At 51.2% G+C, this 26,079-nt stretch overlaps 8 protein-coding genes across 8 annotated transcripts; 5 read left to right on the top strand and 3 right to left on the bottom strand.

Moving 5' to 3' along the window:
* Positions 1-439: 439 nt before the first annotated feature.
* Positions 440-2,294, top strand: TGAM01_v207061 (pre-mRNA splicing factor prp45; the record flags this gene model as incomplete). Its single annotated transcript, XM_018804186.2, has 2 exons — positions 440-2,050; positions 2,127-2,294. 2 exons carry the CDS (start codon positions 440-442, stop codon positions 2,292-2,294), a joined length of 1,779 nt encoding a protein of 592 aa, XP_018662615.2.
* Positions 2,295-3,129: 835 nt separating this feature from the next.
* TGAM01_v207060 (lipase 4) lies at positions 3,130-4,890 on the bottom strand (the record flags this gene model as incomplete). Its single annotated transcript, XM_018804187.1, has 1 exon — positions 3,130-4,890. One exon carries the CDS (start codon positions 4,888-4,890, stop codon positions 3,130-3,132), a length of 1,761 nt encoding a protein of 586 aa, XP_018662616.1.
* Positions 4,891-10,661: 5,771 nt separating this feature from the next.
* On the top strand, positions 10,662-12,499 carry TGAM01_v207059 (dihydroxyacetone kinase; the record flags this gene model as incomplete). Its single annotated transcript, XM_018804189.2, has 2 exons — positions 10,662-11,931; positions 12,000-12,499. The coding sequence occupies 2 exons, from the start codon at positions 10,662-10,664 to the stop codon at positions 12,497-12,499; spliced, it is 1,770 nt and encodes a 589-aa protein (XP_018662618.2).
* Positions 12,500-12,724: 225 nt separating this feature from the next.
* Positions 12,725-13,378, bottom strand: TGAM01_v207058 (small nuclear ribonucleoprotein Sm D2; the record flags this gene model as incomplete). The annotated part of the gene is made up of 4 exons (XM_018804190.1): positions 12,725-12,767; positions 12,903-13,172; positions 13,267-13,299; positions 13,359-13,378. The coding sequence occupies 4 exons, from the start codon at positions 13,376-13,378 to the stop codon at positions 12,725-12,727; spliced, it is 366 nt and encodes a 121-aa protein (XP_018662619.1).
* Positions 13,379-13,789: 411 nt separating this feature from the next.
* TGAM01_v207057 (hypothetical protein) lies at positions 13,790-15,368 on the top strand (the record flags this gene model as incomplete). The annotated part of the gene is made up of 2 exons (XM_018804191.2): positions 13,790-13,918; positions 13,977-15,368. The coding sequence occupies 2 exons, from the start codon at positions 13,790-13,792 to the stop codon at positions 15,366-15,368; spliced, it is 1,521 nt and encodes a 506-aa protein (XP_018662620.2).
* Positions 15,369-16,823: 1,455 nt separating this feature from the next.
* Positions 16,824-20,925, top strand: TGAM01_v207056 (hypothetical protein; the record flags this gene model as incomplete). Its single annotated transcript, XM_018804192.1, has 2 exons — positions 16,824-16,914; positions 16,997-20,925. 2 exons carry the CDS (start codon positions 16,824-16,826, stop codon positions 20,923-20,925), a joined length of 4,020 nt encoding a protein of 1,339 aa, XP_018662621.1.
* Positions 20,926-21,746: 821 nt separating this feature from the next.
* Positions 21,747-23,848, top strand: TGAM01_v207054 (hypothetical protein; the record flags this gene model as incomplete). The annotated part of the gene is made up of 3 exons (XM_018804193.1): positions 21,747-22,219; positions 22,280-23,600; positions 23,678-23,848. 3 exons carry the CDS (start codon positions 21,747-21,749, stop codon positions 23,846-23,848), a joined length of 1,965 nt encoding a protein of 654 aa, XP_018662622.1.
* A 314-nt stretch (positions 23,849-24,162) lies between these two features.
* TGAM01_v207055 (hypothetical protein) lies at positions 24,163-25,614 on the bottom strand (the record flags this gene model as incomplete). Its single annotated transcript, XM_018804194.1, has 1 exon — positions 24,163-25,614. One exon carries the CDS (start codon positions 25,612-25,614, stop codon positions 24,163-24,165), a length of 1,452 nt encoding a protein of 483 aa, XP_018662623.1.
* Positions 25,615-26,079: the final 465 nt, after the last annotated feature.

The raw sequence follows: 26,079 nt of genomic DNA, 5'->3' as shown, positions 1-26,079 counted from the left end.
GATGGTGGACGTTGGTGTTTCTATGCGCAGGGACGGGTACTGGGGTAGGCCAGCGTGGCCGAAAAAGATCACGACAATAAGCGTGTTATGTAGCCTGAGAACGGCCGATGAAGAGCGTCATTGGATTCTCGGGAAATAATAATGAAAACAAGGAGATGCCATTACAAAAGAGAAAATACATATACGCATCATACTAGTACGCAAATACTGTACAAATACCTATTTGGCAACTGCTTGTTACAGGACATCTCCATTATCGTAGTGGGGGAGATTGTTATTCCGCGGGTGGATGCGACTCAGCTTGAGCCACAACTACAGAGACCCACCGCCTTTGCCTAAGGCTCGCCCAGCCACATCTGCACCGCCATACTGTGGAATTTCTTGATCCAAAGCCATCGCAGCTCGCAGTCTTTCAACATCACCTCACGCGACGGCAAATATGGCGTCCATGGCCGCATCGCTGCAAGCGTCGCTCCCCAAGCCGAAGTACACCGGGGAAGATGAAGAGGCGCCATCCCGGACTCAGCAGCGCGGTCCTCGGATCGTCGGGCCCGGCCAGATTGACGAGACGCAAATCGTCCTGAAGCGAAGCGGCCCTCCAGCATACGGCCAGCGGGCGGGATGGCGACCGCGCTCGCAGGAAGATTTCGGCGATGGCGGTGCTTTTCCGGAAATCCCCATTGCCCAGTATCCGCTGGACATGGGCAAGAAGGGTGCGACAACGAGCAATGCCTTGGCGCTGCAGGTCGATGGCGAAGGCAAGGTCAAATACGACGCGATTGCGAGGCAGGGACATGGCGAGGGACGGATCATCCACACATCTTTCAAAGACCTCATCCCACTGAGGCAGCGAGCCGATGCTGGAGAAATTGATCTATCGCGCCCAGACAAGGAATCCGTAGAGGCGACGACCGAGCGAACGAAGAACGCGTTGGCTGCCCTCGTCAGCGGAGCAGTGGCAGCGCAGAAGCCAAAGAACCTCAACATTGGACAGCGGAAAGACCCGACCTTTGTGCGATACACCCCGGCGAATCAGATGGGAGACAACTCGAAGAAGCAAGATCGCATCATGAAGATTGTGGAGCGGCAGCGAGATCCTATGGAGCCTCCAAAGTTCAAACACAAGAAAATTCCTCGCGGTCCTCCATCACCGCCTCCTCCAGTCATGCACTCTCCTCCACGAAAGCTTACGGCAGAAGATCAGGAGATGTGGAGAATCCCGCCTCCGGTATCAAATTGGAAGAATCCCAAGGGTTTCACTGTGCCCTTGGATAAACGTCTGGCTGCGGATGGACGAGGACTGCAGGATATCAGCATTAATGACAAGCACGCACAGTTTGCAGAGGCCATCAAGATGGCAGAGCGTCATGCCCGAGATGAAGTCCAGCAACGAGCTTTGATGCAGCAGAGGCTGGCGGAAAAGGAGAAGGCTCAAAAGGAGGAAAATCTGCGATCCCTGGCGCAAAAGGCTCGAGAAGATCGAGCTACAGCTGGACGACGCGGAAGGAGAGACTCCAGAGACTCGCGGGATTCACGAGACTCACGGGACTCAGTATCACGGTCACGGTCACGGTCACGGTCGAGCTACAGTGGGTCAGATTCAAGAAGCGGCTCTGATAGCGAAGATTCAGAGGTTCGGGCTCGAGAGAGGGCACGAAAAGAGAAGCGGAAAGAGGACGAGCGGAAGCTACGACAGACGCGGATGGGTGCGGAACGACGTATTCAAGTCATGGCCCGCGAGCAAAATCGAGACATATCAGAAAAGATTGCTCTCGGCATAGCCAAGCCCTCACAGTCCAAAGAAACCATGTACGACTCGCGATTATTCAACCAGTCCAGTGGATTCGATAGCGGAATCAACGAGGATAACCCCTACGACAAGCCTCTTTTTGCTGCTCAGGACGCCATTAACAGCATCTACCGACCCCGAGCAAACTTGGACGATGAGGATGCGGAGGCCGGAGAGCGAGAAATGGCCAAGATTCAAAAATCAAGCCGTTTTGGTGAAGCTTTGGGCAAGGGTACTTTGAAGGGGGCCAGCGAGGCAGAGGTCAGTTTTCCCACCATTTACTTCTTTTTGCTGATATCGATAAATGTAACCGTTGCTAACTGACTTGGGTCAATAGGCACGAGAAGGGCCTGTGCAGTTCGAGAAGGATGCGGCTGATCCGTTCAACGTGGACAAATTCTTATCTGAGGTTGACCAGAACTCATCTTCAAAGAGAGGCTATGGCCTGCAGGATGAAGATAGGAAAGCAAAGAAGCCTCGCGTTGAGGACGATGATGATGACTAAAGCGTACATGTATTAATTGTTACAAGAAATATCTTTAGAGATGCATGAGATGCATTTATATGTCCAATATTAATAAGAAAAGGGCAATATCCTAATATTGCTGGTATTTTGAGGGTCATTCTTGAAGGATGCGATTTCTGTGTGCTTGTAGCAGTATGGCGAGTAATGCTTACATGTACCTGTACATCAAATGAATTAAGACGAAAGCAATCACTTATTCAATATGATGTTGATATATGTTCACCCTGCGGCGCGTTCAACCCATTAGGTCACGTCATTACTTACCCTATCATCCTCAATATAACCAGCTTTGACAATTTCTAAGAAAGAGGCTATCCTTAGTGTCATTCTCGCTTGCTCAACCTTCTTTACGAATATTTTCCTTCATAAAGCCACCGCCCTCATTAACACCGAAATGCCACCGATACCAGTTTCAACAGACGCTTTTAGAAGAGACATGTAGAATCAAGCGTAGTACTTACGTATACATTAGTTCTCTTCCCCCCACCTTTCCATCACGAGGTAGAGCAAGCGAGTAATTGTGCGGCCTTGTTATCGAGCGTTTTAGGGTAAGTCATGTACTTGAGGAGGAATATCGAGATAGTATTTTACTGAAAAGCGAATATTAACGAAAGAAAAAGTCGTGTTATAGCAGTGTAAATGGCAGAGATTCTTTATGAAATAGTAAAATACAGCAGCATATTGCCTCTTGCTATGACTAGCTCGCTAAAATGAAAGTAAACAAGAGAATACCCAGCTGACTTCTTATATCTCCTCTTCTCTCTAATTACGCACGTACTCGTTAATTCTCATCCGAAATTCCATCTTTCGTCCTCTAAATTCGAAACATCTCCAAATGCTTTTTCATAAATGTGTATCCCCTTTCCCCTTCCACTTCCAGCAAAGTAGAAAGGCCCGACTTGTTGAACTTCAGCAACTTGGGCTCCTCAACCGTCCATTTGGGCCAAGTCGCAAGGTCGAGATGTCTCTTATTCGGATTCAAGTCGTACAGGAAGTTAAGCAAATACCGTCGTGTAGTCTTAGTCGCGTATGAAGACACATAATCGTCTGTCTCGAAAATCATGGCTTCAAATGAACCGTGGGCAGTTCCCAACATACTGGTGGCGTTGTTTCTGTAATCGTACGCCGCTTGGTATCCCCATATAGGGAGCTCAGGCTGAGCCGAAGCAATCAGTGACATTGCGATACGCTGAGGAATGGTGAAGAAGACATCGCCAATGACAGACGATAAACGCTTTCGGCCGACCCAGCTCTCAAATTCGCTGCCGGTGCCGTACGGGCTACCGTCGAGAGGTTTCGTGTGGTAATTTTTGAGAAAATCTTCCATACGGCTATTGCTTATGTTGTGAAAGTAGTGCCCCCGAAGATACTTCATCAGTCTCCTTGTATTATTGACTGATGTTTGCTTCTGGGCAAATATCGTGCCCTCGTCTTCCTGAGTGCCGAAGATCATGGGTACTGGGACAAACATGTTATCCTTGAGAAGCACCTCTTGACTATGTCGGATTAAATCATCGTCAGGTCGAGGAACATACACCAGCCTCATGGCTTCTGCACTGAGAGCCCCGGGGAAGACATTGGTTGCCTGTACAAAATCCGAATAGGGTGCCTCGCGCAAAGCTTGCAGCGAGTCCTTGTAATGTGGAAGATCGGGCCGAAAGTGAGGAGTCAGAACCCCGGTGACATCCGAATAGATTTCATTGCCCTTTTTCGAATCCATAGCCTCTGCAGGCAGGAGACTCCCAGAGCTCATTATGGCGCCGCGGAAGAGTTTCCTGTCCTTGTATGTTGCGTTGCCTCCACTGATCACCAGATGGTCGAAGACCGAGACGCCGCCGGACGCATGTCCCCAAAGGACAATCTTATCTGGATCGCCACCAAAAGCCGCAATGTTATCCGATGCCCATTCCATACTCATCCTCTGATCCCGGAGGCCCAGATTCGAAGATCCCAGCATCTGTTCACCAGGTAGGAAGCCCCAAGGGCCCGTCCGGTAGTTGACAGTCACAAGCACGAATGGCTGCTCGATGTCAGCGCCAAACTTGATGAAGCTGGTGACATTATATCTGTACGGCGTTCCCATGACAAAACTGTAACCGGCAAGCATGAGCAGAACTGGTAAATTATCTCCCGCCTTAATTCCTGCCGGACGCTGGACCGTAATCGTTAAACAGTCCTCTGACGTTTGTACGGGATTGGCTGCGTCCCATCTTGCCAGATTGCTATCGAAATTGTCGGCTTTATCGACACTATCGACGTTAAAGACGTTGACAGTCCTCTTGTGCCATGGTTCATCAAACTTGATAGCTCCGAAATGACCCTGAGGGCATGCTGGTGCGAATGTGGTGGCATCAAAATCTCCCAAAGGCTTTGTTCTCTTCACAGGCCTTTTCAGGCGATTACGGCCAGCTGGAGATTCGGCATAAGGCATGCCGTAGAACGAGTCGACGCCATCAGCGAGTATGCCCAGTACTTGAGAGCCCGGGAGATGGACTGTCGGGCCTTCATCTGCCTGTGTAAGGCAGAAGCCGACCAGGCCTATGAGGACCAGAAGAAGAGTTGCGATTGCCTTCATCATGTAGACCCTCTGCAGAGTTAGATACCTTATTCTTGATTGAACAGGTTCTTATCAGGGCATTGATGCGGTGGGGTTATATGCTTGAATACTGAATCTAGGTAGAAAGCCATGGAGTCGGAGCTTTTTAGCTGTGGCAAGCCATGACGTCCCAACAGATGTTTAAAAATAGGGTCGATACACAAGCTCGTCAAAAGCACAAACGCCATAGTAGCGAGATATGTGGGGGTTTATGAGCGATGCTTCGGTGCATGCGGTTCAAGAGCTTTGTTGTAAGCGTTTACATGGCTTGAAGCGGCGGAATACAGCAATTAGGTGGACATAGAGTTGTTGGCTTCATAAAATGGAGATTAAATGATATGAAAACGGCTGTAGCTCTGGCTGAAGCAGCAACTAAGCAGGATTTTGGGCTTCTAGGCCTTTGGAATAAATATCTCACGAGGCACATTGTGGAGATAGTTCTCCACGATAAGTGATCATAGAGTTTCTCGCTCAGAAGAATATACACTATATGTATTGTCAATATGATTATTGATACTTCGAGACGCAGGGCAGATTGGCGCGGTATCGCATATTAGACCCTCCTAGTACCTATCATACACGCGTACTTGTGGTATCCTATTGGATCGTGGCATTTCTGTTTGCAGTCACAGCGTTTATTGGATGCCGATGAAATGAGGATGGCTCAAGTCATCATACAGAGATAAGGGATTCGAATTGTGACTTGATGGTACATTAACACTAGGTACCTACCTTACCGAGTAGTAATCACGATAGACGTTTTTACAAAGGGTACTCAGGTTATTGGCTGTACTCTTGCAACAAAAGAGGCATCTGAAGACTCACTTGGTCCTTTGCCCTATCTTAACGATAATCAATTGATGGCAACATATTTATGTATATATACAGGGCATGTGATCTACATGTTATTGATTTGATATAAGGTATACAAGGCTGAGAGAGATTGTTTGAGGTACTATAGAAGTAGTTACTACGCACTTTATATGAGGGGCGTATTGTAGAACGGAGCCCTTAAGCAAGTTCTGCCCTTAAAAGGAAAGCTCTATCTTGGATTGGATGGCTAAGCTTACTGGGATCCCCATTCGGATTGCTGGTAAAAGTTGGTATGCGCTTGATAAACAGGACACTCAGTATTGGAAACATGGCATGATGTACTGTTTAACCATTTACTACTACTAGGACCCGTGAAAGCTACCTATATCATTCATAGGTAGGTACCTTAGGTAGTAGTACCTTCTTGTAGAAAATGTGGCTTAGAAGCTGGCAAGTGCAGCCAAGCAGCCAAGAGGACCAGCGCTGTTTCGTCGACCGCTTCCAAAGGGAAGGTGCTAAACCACAACATGGACTGCTTTGTACCTCTCACCTGACGAGAGTAACGTGCCATGATTCTTACCTTGACCAGAGTTTTTTAATCTTTCAACTTCGAAATTTCAATCCGAAACGCACAGCCTCGTCGTGCCGCAATCCGACGGTACGAGAGGCGCACGAGGCGCACGAGGCCCTCCAAGGAACACGAAGCAGCCATAGCTACGCCAAAATGCCAAGACGCAGGTGGTAGCGAAGCGTCTTCGATTGCCACCGCGGCCCTCCTCTGTACAGCCAATCTTAGGGGCAGCCAATAGCGCTGCTTCGTATTCCAGCATTGAGACCTCGCCCAGTAGTGCATCGCCGCCGCCGCAAATTTCCAGCACCATCTCCTTGGGCCATTGGGATTGGAGGCTCAGTTCGAGACTTCCCGAAACGGGTGCTAGGTGCTAGGCGCTGATGCACAGCCTCACCCCCGGCCGTATCCACCCTCATCTACGTTCGTCCAGTCGTTTGAGGAAGAAGGGTAGACGCAAATCTGCTGCATAGGCCAGCGGGTCAGGGGCCGTCCGCTGGCTTGAAACCAGCCAAGTTAGGTTGGCACACACGGTGCTTGGACTATTTTCAGCATTCAGGCTGGAGCCTTTTCAAGAGCAAGAGAACGCTCGTATACACGCATGCGCACGAGCAAATGGCTATGGATGGAAGATGGCAGCAAGCATGGCGAGCTCACGAACGTGTTCCAAGCCTTGGAGCCAGAACAATCGCGTCGGTCTGGAGCTGGCTCAGCGAGTGCTAGGCACAGTGCTTGACAGGACGGAGTGTACCTGACTACGCATCTGAAGCCCCTTGAAAAAATTATGTGCAGTGCCGGCCTCATCCACTGCCGGAATCTCGGTTCCGTTGGTTTTGCGCAGCACCGTTGCCGCTGGGGCCGATGGCTCGTGTGCAGTTAGTATCATTTCCTCTTTGTACCTGTTTGTCAAGATGCTGCCATGGTCCGTGTAGCATGGTTGTTTACTTACAACGATCGTTTTTCCTCCCGTGTATAGCATTGCTCCAAACATGTTTATGGGGCCTGGCAGAAGTTGCTAGTATGGAGTAGTGTTCTGTGCTAATGCTGGTAGTGAGTCGCAGAGATCATCCATCCTCCGCACCAGTATGGAGACGCACGTCCTCCGTCAAGCGTTTCAGGCCGAGTGTCCCAAGTTTGCAGTTCATGGGGGTCGAAACCTGGAGGGCTGGGGGGCGCGGCATAATGGCTGGTTACGTGAAATTACACCCAGCTAGCCGTGTATCCCCATGCGCCCATACTCCGTATTCTAATACACTTACACCCTTTCCATCGTCCGCCTAGCTAAAATGAAAATGACGCGCCTTCACCTTGTGTCCATCCCGTATTGCCATTTTTTCCCCTAACACTACGTTTCCGTGTGCCGATTTGCATGCTCCCTCGCCGCCACTCTCTCCTTGCTCAATTTCAGTCTCCCACAGTCGAGCCTCAAGAGACCCGTGTGTAAGCAGTGGAGCGATCACTCTCGTTTGACGCGCGGCGAAGATTCTCTTGGCGTCTCTATTCTTTTCTTTCATTCTTTCTTTATCCGTCTTCACCATTGCCAAAGCCACTCGTTTTTACTGTCACTCTTATCTGATATCTTTCGACCTCGATCTTTAGCGAATTTTGCGCTTGCGATACCCCGGTGGGAGTGAATCGCAGCTCAAGATCCCGATTTCTCTCGTTGCGCCGCCTTGCATCCTTTTTGGACAGACTGGATCTGGACGACCATTCTCATTTTACTACAACACAGATCCATACGCGGCACCCTTAGAATAACCCGGATTCGAGAGATTGCTACTAGCCATGAGGTCTCCATTGGTGGCTGCGACAGCAGCACTCGGTCTGCTGAGCCAGGGGGGCAACGCCGTTTCCTTGACCGTGGGCGACGCCAGTAAGATAGAATGCGGCTCCTTCAACTCAACGAGGCAGACGATACTCATAATTTTCTTTAGCTTCCACGAAAAATGCCGCTGGTACCGTCGCATTCGGTTTGATGAAGTTCTATACAGGCAATAACACTGGCGACAACCCTGGAAACCTGCCAAGCCCTTACTACTGTCAGCAAGCCCTCCTCTTTCAAAGTTACGGCGGCTCATGAATAGATGCTAACTTGGAGAAATAGGGTGGGAGGCCGGTGCTATGTTCGGAACTATGATCGATTATTGGTTTTTGACGAAGGATTCGACGTACAACAACGTGACGATGCAAGCGATGCTCTGGCAGGCCGGAAAAGACGGCAGCTTTATGCCCACGAATCAGACGCTGACCGAAGGAAACGACGATCAAGGATTTTGGGCCATGTCTGCCATGTCTGCAGCTGAAAACGTCTTTCCCAACCCGCCGTCCGATCAGCCAGGCTGGCTGGCAATGGCTCAGGCCGTCTTCAACCAGTACGTCGGCCGATGGGACCCCCATTGTGGTGGAGGTCTCCGATGGCAGATTTTCCAATGGAACAAGGGTTATGACTACAAAAACTCCGTCGCCAACGGTTGTTTCTTCAATGTTGCTGCTCGATTGGCCCGCTACACTGGTAACCAAACATATGCAGACTGGGCACAGAAAGTCTGGGACTGGGAGCAGAAAATCGGCCTCATCGGAAGCCAGTACCAGGTGTTCGACGGTTTGAGTATCGATTCGAACAACACGTGCGGAAATATGGACCAGAATCAGTGGACTTACAATGCGGGTTTGTATATGGGCGGCGCTGCAGCCATGTATAACTACACCAACAACGCTACCTGGAAGGCCAATTTGGATGGCATCATCAAACAGACGCAATCGAAATTTGTCAACAATAACGTCGTTTACGAGCAGTTTTGCGAGCCCCGAGGCTTCTGCAGTGTTGATCAAAGCACGTTCAAGGGCTACTTGCTTCGCTACATGGCCTCTACCATCAAAATGGCCCCGTATACCGCAACCACTCTCATGCCAATCCTCAAGGCTGCTGCTTCTGCCGCTGCCTCCGTCTGCACAGGCCCAGCGTCCGGCACATTCTATGGGATTACGGGCACAGGATGTGGCTTCTCGTGGATGCAGCCAGGTAATTATGACGGTAAAAACGGCGTTGGCTCACAAATGAACGCTCTTGATGCAGTCATGTATACCATGATTCAAAATTCCCCCGACTTGGCAACGGCGAAAAAGGGCGGTACTTCCAAGGGCGACCCAGGCGCGGGAATGGGCAACATTGACCCTGCAGGCGAAATTGACAATGTTACAAAGCCAACGACCGGCGGAAAAGTTGGAGCAGCGATCCTCACTCTCCTATTGCTCATCAGTGTCCTGGCTGGCAGCGCGGTGCTACTGCTATGAATGAACTTCATAGTATGCAACTTTGCGTGAGAAGGAGTGGAAGGGTTTGGATATATTTCTCTATACATGTACGTGTGCGCAACACATGCCTGCTTTTTTTTTTTTCCATTTATAAGCCCAAGAACTTAGAGCGTGGGATGCTCGTCGCGGCTGGCGTTTGGGAGTGGCCTTGTTTATATTTTTCTTGATCCCTTGCTGGTCTTGTCTGTGGATATGTACATCTTACGGCGGCATGGAGCGGGCATTACCGTTGTCGTCATCATCGTCATCATTACCTACTATTCATTTGTAGCAGTTTGGAAGTATTAGACAACAGGCAAAGCCTGATATCAGAATTGCACGACATTTATGACCGATAACCTTGGCCGGCCGACTCGCAGATCAGAAACCAGCCAGGGGTCTTTGCTTGAAGCTGCGTCGCTCGATTATATCTACTGCGGTGCCGCATGGCCTGGGCAATTAAACTTGAATAAATCCTCAAATTACTAGGATAGAGATGTACAATGGTTACTACTACTGATACGAAGAAATTACGTTTTGTTGATTTATTGGAGGGCATTCGAAAGACTTGGCTTGGCGCCATACAAGTAGACAAAGCGCAGGCCAACTGAGCCGCCACAACAGCCAATCAACTGGGACGGGCCGTAGATCAGGGCTTCGTTTTAGTCAGAGCATTCCATCAACTTGAAGTAACCTTGGGCTCCTGTCTTGCTATTAATTTGGGCACACTTGAGCCCAAGTCCCCCGCTTATTGGGTATGCGTTGCTAGGCAGGCATGTACTCCGTGCTTGTGTCTATCTTTTGGGAACTCTGCACTTTGTGGCTTCAACCCCGCCATGATGGCAATACCGAGTTCCCCGCTGTTAGCAGTTGCCAATAGCAGTGTCATCACAATACGTCACTGATATCAGACCACTCGTACATAGCAACTCTGGGAATCTTTATTTAATACATATCAAGAACGTTTTGATTTTTCATCAGTTGGCGCTCGGTTGACCTTTTCTGTCAATCGCCATTGCTTGTTGTCGAGTTTTAGAGCTTCAAGACTTCTTTCAATCTAGAGCTACTCGCCATAATGTCTACAAAGCACTTCGTCAATGATCCCACACACCTCGTCAACACTGCCCTACACAGCCTAACCCTCACAAATCCCAACGTCGCTCTCGACGCAGAGAACAAAATCATCTATCGCCGACCGTCCAATGCTCCCCAGCAGGTCTCCATCATCTCGGGCGGAGGGTCTGGCCATGAGCCTTCCTTCGCCGCCATGGTAGGCCCAGGCCTGCTCTCTGCCGCGGTGGCTGGAACCATCTTTGCCAGCCCTTCTGCCGAGCAGGTCAGAACCGGAATCCTGTCGAGGGTAGATACCGACAAGGGCGTGCTGGTTGTGGTGATGAACTATACGGGCGACATTCTCAACTTTGGTATGGCCGTGGAAAAGGCCATTGCAGCCGGCCAGGCCGTCGAGATGGTGGTCGTGGGCGACGATGTCGGCGTGGGAAGGAAGAAGACGGGCAAGGTTGGACGACGAGGAATTGCCGGCACCGTACTCGTGCTGAAGATTGCTGGAGCGCTCGCAGCTCAGGGACGGTCATTGGAAGAGGTGGCCAAAGTAGCCCGGTTGACTGCGGCCAACATCGTCAGCGTTGGTGCCAGCTTGGAGCATGTCCATGTTCCAGGACGAGTTGTTGATACCAGCGAAGGCCTAGGACCCAAGGAAGTCGAAGTAGGCATGGGCATCCACAACGAGCCGGGCTCGAGTAGAGAAGAGATGGAACTGCCTCAGCTGGTAGAGAGGATGCTTGCTCAACTGCTCGACCAGAGTGACAAGGACAGAGCGTTCCTCAATGTCAATTCAAACGAAGTTGTCCTGCTCATCAACAACCTTGGAGGTGTCAGTGTTCTGGAGTTGGGTGGCGTGACAACTGAAGTTGTAAAGCAGCTGAACGACAAGTACAACATTCGACCAGTCCGCATCATCAACGGCACATTCATGACGAGCTTGAATGGCCAGGGCTTCAGTATCAGCCTCCTCAATGTTGTCAACACTGACATTGGAGGGCCAAGCATGATTGAGTTACTGGATGCCCCAAGCGAGGTCACCGGCTGGTCTGCTCCGATACAAAAGACAACGTGGGAGGAGAAGAACACCGCCACAAGGACCGACACTGCTGATGCAGATCGAAATGTTCAGCCTAGCGGGCTGCAGATGGATCCCAAGCACGCCACATCGGTCCTTACCAATGCATTGGAGCGCGTGATAGCGGCCGAGCCCGAGGTCACCAAGTACGATACTATTGTTGGAGACGGAGACTGTGGCATTGGTCTCAAGAGAGGAGCCGAAGGTGAGCTCACCAACACCCAGCCGCACTACTCGCAGATGTCTGAAGGTGACGCTGACATTAAAACCCAGCCATTCTAAAACACATACAGCAAAATCCCTTGTCGGGAGATGTTGTTGTGGACGTCTCTTCCATCGTGCAGGTAGTGGAAACGGCCATGGACGGTACCTCGGGAGCGCTCTATGCAATCTTCCTCAACGCACTCGTTCACGCCCTCCGCACCTTGGGATCTGGAGAGGCTGGTGCCTCTGTATGGTCTGCGGCTCTCAAACAAAGCTGCGAGGCATTGTCCAAGTATACTCCTGCTCGACCTGGAGATCGCACTGTCGTGGACGCGCTCTATCCTTTTGTTGAGGTCCTGGGTCAGACCGGCGATGTGAAGAAGGCTGCGGATGCAGCGAAGAAGGCGGCTGACGAGACCAAGGGCATGCAAGCCAGTCTTGGCCGGTCAGTATACGTGGGTGGCAGTGGATATGAAGAAGTCCCCGATCCTGGGGCCTGGGGATTGGCATGCTTCTTTTTGGGATTGGGCGGCATTAAACCGACCGAAGAAGGCTGGGAATCTATCTGAAATGGGGATATATAGAGACGTAGAGGCCGTTGTGGACATTGATGAGTTTCGATGACCACGTCATAGGAGGATTTTTGCAGATTGTACAAGTATACGTATTAAAGCATTCAATTTAATTGTTTTCAACGCCTAGATTCGCCTTTGAGCCTCTTGCGATGTAGTCGGTCATCCAACAGCCCAATGTGTCAATTAAACCCCAATATAACCCAAAGCAAACCATGCACTCTAGCTGAGAAGAACGAGGATGACGCTGTCTCCTCTTAGAAACCTGTTACACGTTCATTAGTACCCCGTTATACATGGTGTCATAACTTTCGACGCGATCAAGTTCAGGGACAACTCGCGAACCACTCCTAGTACTTGTTCTGATCTGACGTCTTGTTTAGGATGGGGGATGGCGTACATCTTGCTGATAAATCTATCCTTGTTGACCGGCCGGCCCTTCTTTCCATCTGCTAATCTAGGCGTCTCGGTCCACATCTCTTTAACATTCTCGAGCACCATGTTGCAATGTCTGTCGAAAGCCTTGACACGTGCCAGCAGCTTACGGTTCGAGCGAATGGAGATGAGCACCTGCGTGTGCGATCTGACGGCAGTCTGGAGGATGGAGAGGGGACCGGAAGAGAACTCGTACTCTTCGAGCTGGGCAATCTCGTACTCGCTAAAGTTGGAGCTGTTAGGATGGATATTCGGTATTTGATGATTCGAAGGCGGTGGGAGAGGGGCAGAGAGAGAAAGGATGGATTTCGCGACTGGAGAAAACGTACGTGAGTTCGTTACGAGACTTGGTGAGGAGTTCCCTGAATAAGAAGTTAGCATGAGCACAATTGAGCAGAGGGGACGTGTAGGGATGGCATACTGAATCTTGGGGTCGGCCATTTTTGCGGTGGTTGATTGATTGTCGAGGGAACGAGGTTGCGTGCGCAAGGCTGGGGAGCTTTAGAAGCTCGAAAAGTAGAGTCGTAGAGGCGTATCGCAGGCGCTAATGGTGATTGGGCACTGCTGCGGCCGTGCACTTTTGGTCTCCAGGTACCTGTACTTGAGTTTGCCATCTGTCCCCAGCTGGCTGCCAGCTGCGGTAATAAACTGGTATGAACACTGACAGGCGCTATCCTTATCGGCAATCGGCGGGTCAATTTTTGGAGAGTGGAGGAGCTTCTATTCTTGCGCCGTACCCGAGGTCAACTATAGCCTATGGTCTTTCGGATCTTGCCTTCTTTCCTCTCTCTTCTTCTTGTCTAGATGTCTTAGATCTCGCTTTTTGGGGTGCATCTATATAGACGATATCTCATGTCATTCCGAACATTCGCGGCACGGGCTGGCACGGCAGCAAACGCTGCAGGCCGGAGCAGCTATCGCAGCGCATTCACCATGGCACATCAGACCAGAGCATTGAGCTCGGCCATTGATGCACGACCGGTTAGAAACAGGCAATTATTCTACTATGTGTAATGGGGGTGCTAATATGGTGCAAAAGCTGTCTGCCGAAGCGTACCATGTCAAGGAACTGCCTGGCGACGAGCCCAACGATGTTGTCTTCGAGAGCAAGTACGGACTGCGAACCATTCTGCTGAACCGACCCAAGAAATTGAATTCCCTAAATGGATCAATGATTCGCAAGATTGTTCCCCGGTTAATTGAGTGGGAAAAGTCAGACATGGCAAACGTCATTGTCATGAAGGGCGCGGGAGAGAAGGCTCTTTGTGCCGGCGGCGATGTTGCTGAGCTCGCCCTCTACAACCAAGAGAGCGTCGATGGATGGAAGAAATCGACCGAATACTTTGCTCTTGAATACCAGTTAGATCACTACATTGCGACATACCAGAAGCCATACATTGCGTTCATGGACGGAATCACAATGGGCGGCGGTGTTGGACTGAGCATCCACGCACCATTCCGAATCGCAACGGAGAGGACCATGTTTGCTATGCCCGAGACAACGATTGGATTCTTCCCCGATGTCGGCGCATCTTTCTTCCTACCTCGGATGAACGGCTCTATTGGAACCTATCTTGCCTTGACCAGCGATAGGCTCAAGGGTCCCAACGTCTTCTATAGCGGCATTGCGACTCACTATCTGCACTCGTCAAGCTTGCCAGATCTCGAGGCCCGTCTTGCAGAACTGCGATTCCGAGACGAGGACCCCCTGCCCCGACGACTTGAACTTATCAACGATACCCTGGAAGAGTTCTGCACCGGCCTTCCATACGACCAAAACTTCTCGCTGAGCGGCGAGACCCGACGTGCTATCGACCGATGCTTCAGCAAGAACAACGTGAATGACATCATTGCTGCCTTGAAGGAAGAGCGGGGAGAGACTGAGGAGTGGGCGCAGAAGCAGCTGGTCACGCTCCAAAAGCGATCACCCACTGCTGTGCACGTTGCTCTGAGGCAGATGCGAGTCGGTGGCAAATGGAGCATCTCGGAGACATTCGAAAAGGAACACCAGATTGCGGCCAAGTTCATGCAGCACCACGACTTCACGGAGGGTGTGACAGCGCTGCTGGTGCGCAAGGAGGCTGCCAAGTGGCAACCCGAGACTCTGGAGGCTATTCCCGCCAGCGAGAACGTCTCCAAGCCGTTCTTTGACTTCAAGAAGGAAGCCGGACTTAAGCTATTCACGGACCGGACATATTCTGAGTACCCTTTCGCCGCCCTCGGCGTGCCGACGGAGAAGGAAATCCAGGCTGTTGTGTCTGGCAACTCACTCACACCGGCCGAGCTTGCCAAGCAGGTCAAGGCATCAAGGAAGAACCGACAAGGTGTGGCCGAGGTTGTGGATGAGATAATCAGCAGAAAGACGACGGTAGATGAGCAGGGCAAGGCCAAGTGGGTGGCTGATGAGGCGGCGTCTTCAAGTCGACTGTAAAACAAAGATGTGGATGTAAAGGATTCGTGCGCATGTACAATATAAAAAAATAAAAGAAGATAAACTCATGTATTTGATGACTGAAGAATGAAAAAGCACGAGGCGAACAATAATAATGATAAAATCTGTAGGCAATTGTCGTCTGATTGCGATTTCATTTGCAGCGCCGCACATGGTGCTAATGCGAAACGCGCCCATGTTTGGTGGTTGGCGCAGAGCGCAGTGGAGCTTCAAACCATCGAGCGTCATCGAAATAAGGTGGGAGACGTGATATAAAATGGCTTCATTTATCGGGCTAACAAATGCGATTCAAGCTGTCAAAGGGAGGGGTGACATCTTTAGACTAAAAAAATGCAGGGAAAGCTCAAGTCACGAGATAGCGACTTGGAGGGGTGCCAGCAAACCGAGCTCTGGAGATGGCGTCAAGCAGGCCCTAGAAACTATAAAAGGGCCGCCAGCCCGCCCGCTCGATGCAGAGGGCAGCGGGCAAAGTCTTCCGATCTTCCCTCTCTTTGCCCGGTCGAATTGCCAGCTGAACCGAAGCCCTTTTGCCAGGCCGCCAGAGCTCCCTTGCGGCAGAGAAAAGAGTGAGACCAGCTTGCTGGGCTTTTGTGAAAGACAAGCTTGCCTGGAGAGGATCCGGAGCCGCTCCGCATCCGGGGTTCTGCCGGCTCTCCAACCAGTGACAGGATCGACTTCTCGTTTAGGTAGGTGGGGTCCCCGAAACAGCGGATCGCTCAGGGAAAAAAGCCCTGCAGCCTATTAAAGCTCAGTGCCGAAGCGCCGCTGCAGGCACTTTCTGCCATCAGGTCCAGCGGGTGGCTCACCGAAGCTTCACCTGCATAGCGGCCTCGGGGCGCCAGCCACTGGCTCCAGCTGCAGTGCCTTGGGTGCTGTGGCGCGGGCTGGAGGGGTACGAAAGTACATGCACAGGCGCATTACACGCGCTGCTGGCGGCATCACAAACAAAGGCTTGATTGCGCTGTTGTTTGCTTGCACGAGCTCAACCCAACCTTTCATCACCACATCCGCTGTCCTCACGAAACGCCGGTTCCTCCCTTTTTTCGAGTCACTTCTCTTTTGTCTCTGTAGCAACGTGGATCTGACTTTCATTTTAGCACATTTTTTCTCTAAATTTTCCTTTCCTCGTGCCCCATCGCCCGCTTGTCTTAAAGTGCCCTGCGCGCCTCGATATCTCAGATCCACCTGCACAGACGCGACCTGGAGCTTTTTGGCGCGTCACGAGCATGAAACCCGCCTCCCCAATTTGAGCTGGTACCCAGAACAAAGTACAGCCAAACCCAGGACTCTCCACTTCCCTCTTTCAATAACGATTTTCAAATCTTGCATTTCGTCAACCCAGCAACAAGGTCCCGGAAGGGGGTCGGTCAGCCCTGCACGACGACAACGGCAAACGACTCCAACGGTGGCCACAACGGCGAGGCAATATTCGCCATGGCATCGCCAATGCCGGCGGCTCAGTCGAGCAATCCGTCTGCCGCAGGCGAGGTGGACGAGTATGGCCTGCAGACCAAGTTTATGAACTGTATGAAGTTCTTCCCTCTCCCTCTCTTTGGGCTGAAAGTGCTGTGTCTTAGTTGGCTGCAGCGGCTAATACAAACCGACAGTGAAGGTGCACTACACGTTCGACAAAGAGGCCAAGGTCAATTGCCTGGCCAGAGGATCCCAGCCCCTGCAAGTGCAGACTATCCCGATTGACGAGACGAATACGATTGGAGTCGTCGACCTGAGGGCCTGCATCCACGTTATTGCCGAGTGCAGCCCGGAGCTGACGAGCCACGAGTGCGACTACACGATTTACGCTGTTGACTATTCCGAACCCGACCTTCCCCAGGTTGGCCAGGGCCTGCTGTCATGGGTCTTCCAGTCGATGCGGCCTGACTTTGGGCATCACCAGCCCAAGATGGTGACGGGCAGGGTCACCAGAAATATACTGGGCGTTTTTGGCGGTGGAGGCAAAGAGACTTTGGAAATCAGATTGAAGCTTTCTGAAACAGCCAGGATCCAGCGTTCTATCGCATATGCCTCTCCTCCCGTGGAGCAGAATCACATTGGGCCAATGGAACCGACTTTACCACCGAATGCCGCATCAGAATGGAATTCTTTAGTCCAGTCCAACCCACAGACAGCCCAGCAGGCGACTCAAAACCAAGGCCCAATGCAGAGTCTGATGCAGAGCCATTCACCCAGCATAGCTCCCGCTTTGCCTCAAGGACCACCACCCCCCTTGGTCAGGCAAGGTTCTTTCGGGCCAAGTTACAGCCAGAATCCGCCTGCACAGGAGCTACCGAGGCTTGCTCCAACTCCAGTCGATCCTCAATCCATGCCCAGCATCCCAGCACCTTCTTCACGACCATCTAGTAGAGCATCAAATAGACCACCTCGAAGGAAGCCGCCGACTGGTAGGCCCCGAGGTAGGCCCCGGAAGAAACCTGCTGAGGGCAACACATCAGGCTACGAAGATGGGACCGAAGGGGAGGATGCCGCACCTCTCAAAGAAATTGAGCCTGTCAAGAAGAGAGCAAAGACAACCAAGGTGGATAGGTCAGACACAGTTGCCTTTGGTGCCGAACCCGAATCTCTCAGGGTTGCTGCGAGCAATTCCAGCTCTCTGCGGAATTTCCGGCCCATTGGAATCAATAGCGACAGCGTGACAGGTAGTCATCATCTGCAGGAGATCCCTCGAGCTCCCACGCCTGTTCCTAACGGTCGTCTCAGGGTGGTACCACCAGGACGGGAGCCCAGCTCCCTCAAGCGACGTGAATCCGCATTAAGCCAGCCGCCCACATCAGGCTTTGCCGCGAACGATGTTGGCCGCTTCCAGTCGCCCGGCATAGACGACGACAGAACGCCAGAGTCTCTAGCCCCGACGCCAAACTACCCCGACGACAGCCCTCCAGATATTGGCTCCTCGCCACCGGTTCAGCAGGCTACGCCTTACATGCGGTCTAGTCCACCTCCTTCAAGTCCGGTGCTGCCTCCGATGCCATCTATGGCTGCTCATGAACCCGAAATTCCGAGCAATGACGTGGGCGACAATTTTGGAGAGGGAGAGCCGCCTATGATGGATGAGCTGCCGCCTCCACCGCTCACAAACAAAATGCCAACCCAGAGCGTGCCTATCCAGGTTTTCCAGCTCCAAGACGGCCCCAGTGGCCAAGATCTAGTACACCTTCGCACCTATAACACCCCTTATCCCACGTCACATGCGCCTGCCCCTTCTGAGAGCTCCCTTCTACCTCCTCTGAGCCGGGAACCGAGCCGTCCACAATCCAATGGCCAGCCTACTAAAAGGAAGAGACCGCAGTCATCAACACCACCAGACATGGGGCCAACCCCGCCTCCTACCACCGACGCCGTTGAGCGGGCAATGAGCCCGACCCTAACCTCTACCCCTGCTCCAATTCAAGCTCCTACTCCCATCCCTCTTCCTGTGTCTAATTACGCGACGTCTACTTCTACAACCATATATGCGCCTATTCCTACGACAGCTCCTTTTTTAGCCCCAGGTGTCGGGGACCCAACTCCTCCGGCACCAGCTCCTGAATCAGTCACTGCTACTGCGCCAACACCCGAACTCTCACAGGCCCCTCCTTTAACCCATGACAGTTTGTATGATCCTATAGTACAACTCGCCTCTACGTTTTCCTCAAGAGAAGAGGCTCCTCCTCCAATCCAACAGCCATCACGATCCTCACAGCCACCTCAGCCATCTCAGACAAGACCGCAAACTTCTTCTAAGCCTAAACATCCCCGTCAACTCAGTCGATCGCAGTCTGCAGGGCCACTTATACTACCCACTAGCGACCCTATTGGTCCATCGGCTTTATCTCAGCCTCCCACTGTTCCTTTGGAGCGTCCATCTACAATGGGTGGTGGGGGCGCTGATATCCGTCGACCAGCTTCCACCGGGCCTTTGGCTTTACCAATGCCTGAGCCTCTCGCCGAGCCCTCGAAAGACTTTGCGCCTGAAACGTCCTGCACTCCCAGCGATTTTCCTCCACCATCTTCGCCAACACGAGCAAATAATAAGAACAATGGTAAAAAGCATGCCATCAGACAGCGACTAGAGGCGGCCATAAACAACGGGGAGATGCCTCCCTACTGCAGCAACTGTGGTGCTATAGAAACCCCTACATGGAGAAAAATTTGGAACCAACATCGAGATGGTATTCCGGAACGATGCGAATTCTCGGAGAAGCCTGGTAAGATTACGGCGGTGGAGATAACTCAGTGTGATGATGAAGGCAAGCCAACAGCTCATCGTGTTATCAAAAAGAGCTTGGCTATCACCGATGATAAAACCAAGTGGCAAGAGGCTTTACTTTGCAATCCCTGCGGCATATGGCTCACCAAATGCAAAAGCCATCGGCCAGCGGATAGATGGGACAAGGATGCCTCTCGAATAGGCCAAGAACGGCGGAAGAGAGGTACTGGCAGAAGCACATCTCGTGCCAAGAAAAATCGCCGAAAGGATGATGCCCCTGTCAACCTTACTTCGGACGCATATTTGCCTACAGACGCCTATTTACCTACAGACGCCGATATACCCACAGATTTCTATACACCCACGGACGTGTTAGAGCCACCAGCACCCTCGTCACCAAGACTTAACGATGCTTTGTCTATAGACCCAAACTCATTGCCAAGGCCAGAGAACGATGAAAGCCAGGACTTTGAGAAATCTTTCGCGACAGCTGGGCTAGGTGTATTATCCCGGTCAGGATCAACTCATTCCCGGGGCAATGGAACAGCTCAAAGCCCCATCGACATCGATACTGAATTCGACCAAGTTGCTGGGAGCACTAAGAGGCTTCTATTCCCGTCACCTAGGAAAGACGGAGTGCCCAAAGTGCTTTGCGATGTTGACATCAATATCGTGCAGACAGCAGAGTGTCGCTCAGCAGGCAACCTAAAAGGGGACCAAGAGAACGCCGTCGCGTCAGGACTGAATACGGGCGTCAGCAAATTAGATGATTTAGAAGCTCTATTCAACAGCCCGGCGGCCAAAGAACGCCCATCCACCCCGCCACCCGAGGCCAAATCCGCTCCCGTCGAGCCTTTCAAAACACCTACTCGACCTACCCCAAGCCATAGGCCGATCACTAGAAGTGTCTCGCGGTCTATGCGATCTGCCAAGTCGATCTTGTCTCCAAGCCAGCTCGCAGTCGACCAGACTCCTACCAAGACGCCAAAATCTATGTTGAAAATTCCCGGAAGCAGCGTGAGAAGACGCAGCCCGCGAAACCACCAGAGCCATTTTGACAATATGTTTACTTCACCAATTGCTCAAAATATTGTACAGTTCCTCTCACAGGGCAATACCTTCTCATTTGAGGATGGTGAGATTGATTTTGGCAACCTCGCTGGAGACAATGGTGAACTGCTTGACCTTGGCCATCTTTTGAGTACAGATGATATAATGCCCAGCTCTCCACCCAAAGACGTCACCATGGAATTCGAATACGAAGGTGATATTGATAATATCGCTGACTGGATGGACCAAGTTACAAACGTTACAACAGAGCTTAAATGATGTGTTTTCAATGAGGGATGGGATTAGAAAAAAAGGACGGGATTATATTTTGATGACTGATGCCAATTTGGGGGTTTTTTCTTTACGTTTACTTGCTTTGAACAGCGAGCGGAGTTTTCGGATCAGGGGGGTTTACAACCGGCTTTTCTTGACGACCCAAGAATATGTAGGTGTCAAGAATTCGACACTGCTTTACAGCAATCATGATTTTTTTCATTCCGACCAACTTTATTTTCCATTTACTAGATATCAGTCATCAACATTAGATAGTATTAGTATAGTGGATACCAGAGCAAGGCCCAACGTGGTGGTGAACTTTTATACCTGTTTCTTTCTGTCAATGTGCTTTGTGAATGAGAAGAAGACGGGATGCGGATGATCCAATGGGGTGGATAACAGAGCTGTTACAATACAGCCAAAAAATAAAACCTCCAAGCGAAATTGACTAACTATACACTTATAGATTTACAGTGTGCTTGCAATTTAAAAAAAAAAAATTGCCGAGCAGAGCAAAATCTGAGAAGGCATTTGCACCATATAAGTTGGTTTACTGCGCGAGTGGCTGGCCGAGTACATGCGCTATGTACCTCCCACATTAAGCTCTACTAGTAGTACTAGTAGGTATGCCACTTAACGCGTCGCGTCTTTCGCATCTTTCCTCCAACCCCACCACAGACAGCTGTGCTATACCCAGACAAAATTCAAATCCAAGTCGCAACTGCTACCACTAGCTAAATTTCAGTTTCATTCCATTGCTAAAAAAAGACTGAAAGAAACATAGACTTCGCAATTGGCCAATTGGCAGAAACCAGTCGCCCATCATGGCCGGCGAGGAAATCCAATCCCGATTCGCTCCCAATGGGAGCTTAGAGCCGGACGTTGTCAGCGAGCTCGAGTCTATGGCAAGGCTGCACGATATTTCAACAGAAGACCTCTATTTCAAGTGGGAATCTTACTGCATCAAGATGGATGTGGATACTCATGCCGTTACCTTGTTGAATGTGCGTGGTTTGAAGCAGGGCATCCAGGATGAGCTGGAGAAGTCACAGCACCGGGTGCAGCTCAAGAGCGAGAGGAAGATGGCGCCAACTCCAAGGGCCAAGCCGGGTGCCAAAGGAGGCGATGTCTTTGGCATGCTGGATGGGCTAGTACCAAGTACGCCTTCGACAGGGAGGCTGAACAAGGCACCAGGCAGTGGTGGGAACAGCCTGAGAAGGAGGATGGAGATCCAGAGAGACATTCCGAGCTCGCCAGCAGCAGGACTCAATGAGCAGCTGAGGGCAATGAATTTACCGTAAGTATTTCCGGCTCTGTAGTGCAGGTTGCCTTGCAGCTGCTAACTTGTGGTGCTTAGAGCTACGTCCTTTGCGGATCGACAGAACCCCGGCGAGGTAATCGAAATTTTGAACGACGAGCTCCCACCGGCCGAGGCACCGATTGCGCCGTTCCCCGAACCGAGAATCAAGCTTACGGCTGCTTCTGACCAGAAGAAGACGGGATATAAACCACTTGCAATGAAGCTATCAGAGGCCAGCGAGATCTTGGATGACCGAATCGACGACTTTATTGATCTGGTTCGCGAGCATCACAATCTGGAGGAATCTGCCTTTGGCAACGCTGCAACTGCAAGCACAACTGAGGTCGTGGCTGTGGGCCGTATAGCGTCCGATGCTCTCGAGGGGAAGCTCAATGCTGCTTCAATAGTGTTGGAGACCTCCAGACGGATGGGGAGAGGTCTGAGAGTACCGCTGAAGTTGGACGGTATACGAGGTTGGAGCTTCTTTCCGGGTCAGATTGTTGCGCTTAGAGGCAGCAATATCACAGGCGACGATTTCATTGTCAAGGAAATTCTAGACATGCCCCTTCTACCAAGTGCTGCTTCTAGTCCCTCCGCTCTAGAAGCTCATCGAGAGAAGCTCAAAGGCGATCCCGATGCTATGGATTCAGACTCAGCCCCTACGCCGCTTAGTATCATCTACGCGGCTGGCCCATATACGGCCGATGACAATCTCGATTACGAGCCGCTGCAGGCGCTTTGCAACCAGGCAGCGGATACATATGCCGACGCCCTTATCCTCACAGGGCCGTTCCTCGATATCGATCATCCGCTCATAGCTACGGGCGACTTTGATCTGCCCGAAGAGGCTACATACGATCCTGACACCGCCAACATGAATACTGTTTTCAAATATCTCGTCGCCCCTGCGCTAAGCCGCCTCGCCTCCGCAAACCCTCATCTCACCGTCATTCTCGTCCCTTCTGTCCGCGACGTCCTCAACAAACACGTCTCCTGGCCTCAGGATACCATTCCCCGACGAGAACTCGGTTTGCCCAAGTCAGTGCGAATCGTCTCCAATCCCATGACCCTATCTATAAACGAAGTTGTGCTCGGCTTGTCTAGCCAAGACGTGCTGTACGAACTGCGTAACGAGGAGGTAACCAAGGGGGCTCCCGCCGGAGATTTGATGAGACGGCTGTGTCGCTACCTCGTTGAGCAGCGACATTTCTTCCCCGTGTTTCCGCCCACGGATCGATCGAGGCTACCCAAGACAGGGACGGAACACGGGCTTGCCACGGGTGCCATGTTGGATGTGAGCTATCTCAAGCTGGGCGAGATGGTCAATGTTCGGCCGGATGTGATGCTAATGCCCAGTTCATTACCCCCTTTCGCAAAGGTATGCCACTCCTGTATTCCAAATCTTTTCTTTTCAACTTCTTTTTCTCTATGAACCCAGCTTACCATTTGAAACAGGTTGTTGAAAGTGTCTTAGCTATTAACCCTGGTTCATTATCAAAGAGGCGTGGTCCGGGAACATACGCCCGCATGACGCTCTATCCTCCATCTCTAGACGGGGAAGTAATAAATGGCTTGATAACTCACAAAGTATTCGACAGGGCACGAGTGGAGATTGTAAAGATTTAAAGCAGGGGGGACAATATAAAAAGAGTAGGCGCGGTATCATGTTTGGCTAAAGCAATTGATGATAGAATAATGGCATAATTTGATGTATTCTTTCTTTTCCTTGGATTTAACTGTTTGCTATTTCTCAACAGTTGTAGAACTATCCTAGTATGATGATCGAGCTATCCTTTGTTATACAAATAGATGAGGGTATACACGGAGTGGTGGATAGATTATTATCATAATCTTCTCTGGCCATGAGATCAGGTTATAAATGCATGTCGCCCCCAGAGAAGTTTCGCCAAACGTAGCATCTTCTGCTTCGGAAACTTTGCCTACTCCCGGGCATCAACCTTGCGTCTCTTATCACTATCATAACGATCTCTTTCACGAGACGTGCTCCTCTTCCGGCGGCTCCTATGATCGTCTCTGTCATAATCGCGATCGCGATCGCGATCACGCTCTCTGTCCCTCCTTGGTGACCGAGACCGTGAGTATTCTCGACGACGGTAGCTGTCTCCCCGGTCTCTTCTATCGTCGGACCTATCTCTCCTATCCCGCCTATCTCGATCGTCGCCTCTTCTGTCCACGTCTTGTCGCCTGCTTTCCCTGCGATCACCCAGTGGAATTGCATTCGCTCCCTTGACTCCATCGCCATCCGATCTGAAGCGGTCATCATCTGGTCGAAATCGATCATCGCCGTCAAAATTCCGGTCATCTCTTCTCTTATCCCCTCTTCCAAACGATCCCCAGGCACCAGTATCCTCGCTGCGCATATCTTTATACTTTGTAGCTCCCTTCTTGCCCAACTTGGTCATGTCCCGCCTCTGCAGATACTCCGGAAGCGCCTCACGATTGCGCACATCGTCCTGTATACGCCCTCCCATGATATCCCGCTGCAGCAGGCCCGCAGCGGCAGTTTCTTCCTGGAAAAAGGCTCCCTTGTGGTAATACTTTTGCATATACGACATCTTGCCCTTGCCCTCCTTCTCCTCCTTCTGCTTCGCGAGAAAGGCTTCGTCCTCGGCGGCGCGTTCTTCCTCCGTGAGGTTGCGGCGCCGTTCGACTTCTGCGAGTTCCTTTTCTCGCTCCTCAATGGCCTGGCGCGTGCGCTTGAGGCGCTTCAGCTCGCGCACTCGCCAGGCTGCTTCTTCGGCTTCCGGGTCTAGTCCGTCGGTTGTGTCGACATCTGATTCCTCGTTTTCTTCATCGTCCCAGTGCTTCTTCCCGGCGGCGCGCGCGGCTAAATCCTTTTTTATTTGCTCTTCGACGAGCTCGTCGGCAGCCTTTTTCCGGGCTTCTTCTTCGGCCTGTAGTCTCGCATCTTCGTCTTCCTTGTCGCCACTCTTTGCGGCGCCTCGTTGGCTTTTGGGTATGAATTTCGGTCTCATCATTAATCTCCTGGGTGCCTCCTCTTCGCTACTGCTCTCATCCTCCTCTTCCTCTTCTGACCCGCTCTCATCTTCTTCATCTTCGCCCTCCTCTTCCTCTTCTTCTTCTGTAACGAACCCTTCCTCTGCCGCTAGCCTTTCTGCCCTTTCCGCGGCAATCCGACGCGCTTCCGCAGCCTCTGCATCTTTACGCCGAGAAGCAAGATCGACTTTATTCAGGTTGCTGATGATTTTGCCGGCGCTGGTGGCTTTCGGGGGCGGAGGCACTGCGACGGGCTCGACGGGCTCCTCTGCGTCGCTGGCATCTGAGTCTGAGGAGGATTCTGCGCCGGTGACCTTGCCGGCTCGATGACGAGACGGCTTTATAGGGTTTGCTGTCATGCGCTTTGGAGGCATTGTGGCTATGAGATATGGGGAGAGATGGTGGAATGTCCAAGTGGACGTAGTTGTTGCGTAGTACCAGCTATCGGGTCCGAGATATGCTAGAAATTCAAAAGCGATAAGCTAGGGCGGTAAGCTGCCAAATCTAGGCTGACTCTCACTAAAAGTTTTAGAGCGATCTAATGCAATGACATCGTAGAGCTCACCCAGGTTCTGTCCAATTCGACACTACCTACTTGAAAATCAAATTGGAAGACCTAAAAACTAGGATTCATATTGAGGTGATGATAGCGTGCACACTGTAAAGTTATTTCTGAGCGCATTTGTGCTCAATTGCTAATTATAGTATCATTTACAGTGCTCTCACATGCTCCCTGTTAGCAATCCGTGATGCCTCTACATAACTACCTTATCTACTCCATACAATGAAAGCTCCGTATGCCACCAATGGTAACGAAGCATCAATGCCAATGATTGAAG

The sequence above is a fragment of the Trichoderma gamsii genome, assembly GCF_001481775.2.
Source record: "Trichoderma gamsii strain T6085 chromosome Unknown Scaffold_25.2, whole genome shotgun sequence".
NCBI classification, from domain to species: Eukaryota; Fungi; Ascomycota; class Sordariomycetes; order Hypocreales; family Hypocreaceae; genus Trichoderma; species Trichoderma gamsii.
Note: the sequence above shows the minus strand (reverse complement) of the source record. Positions and strands in the feature narration are given on the sequence as shown.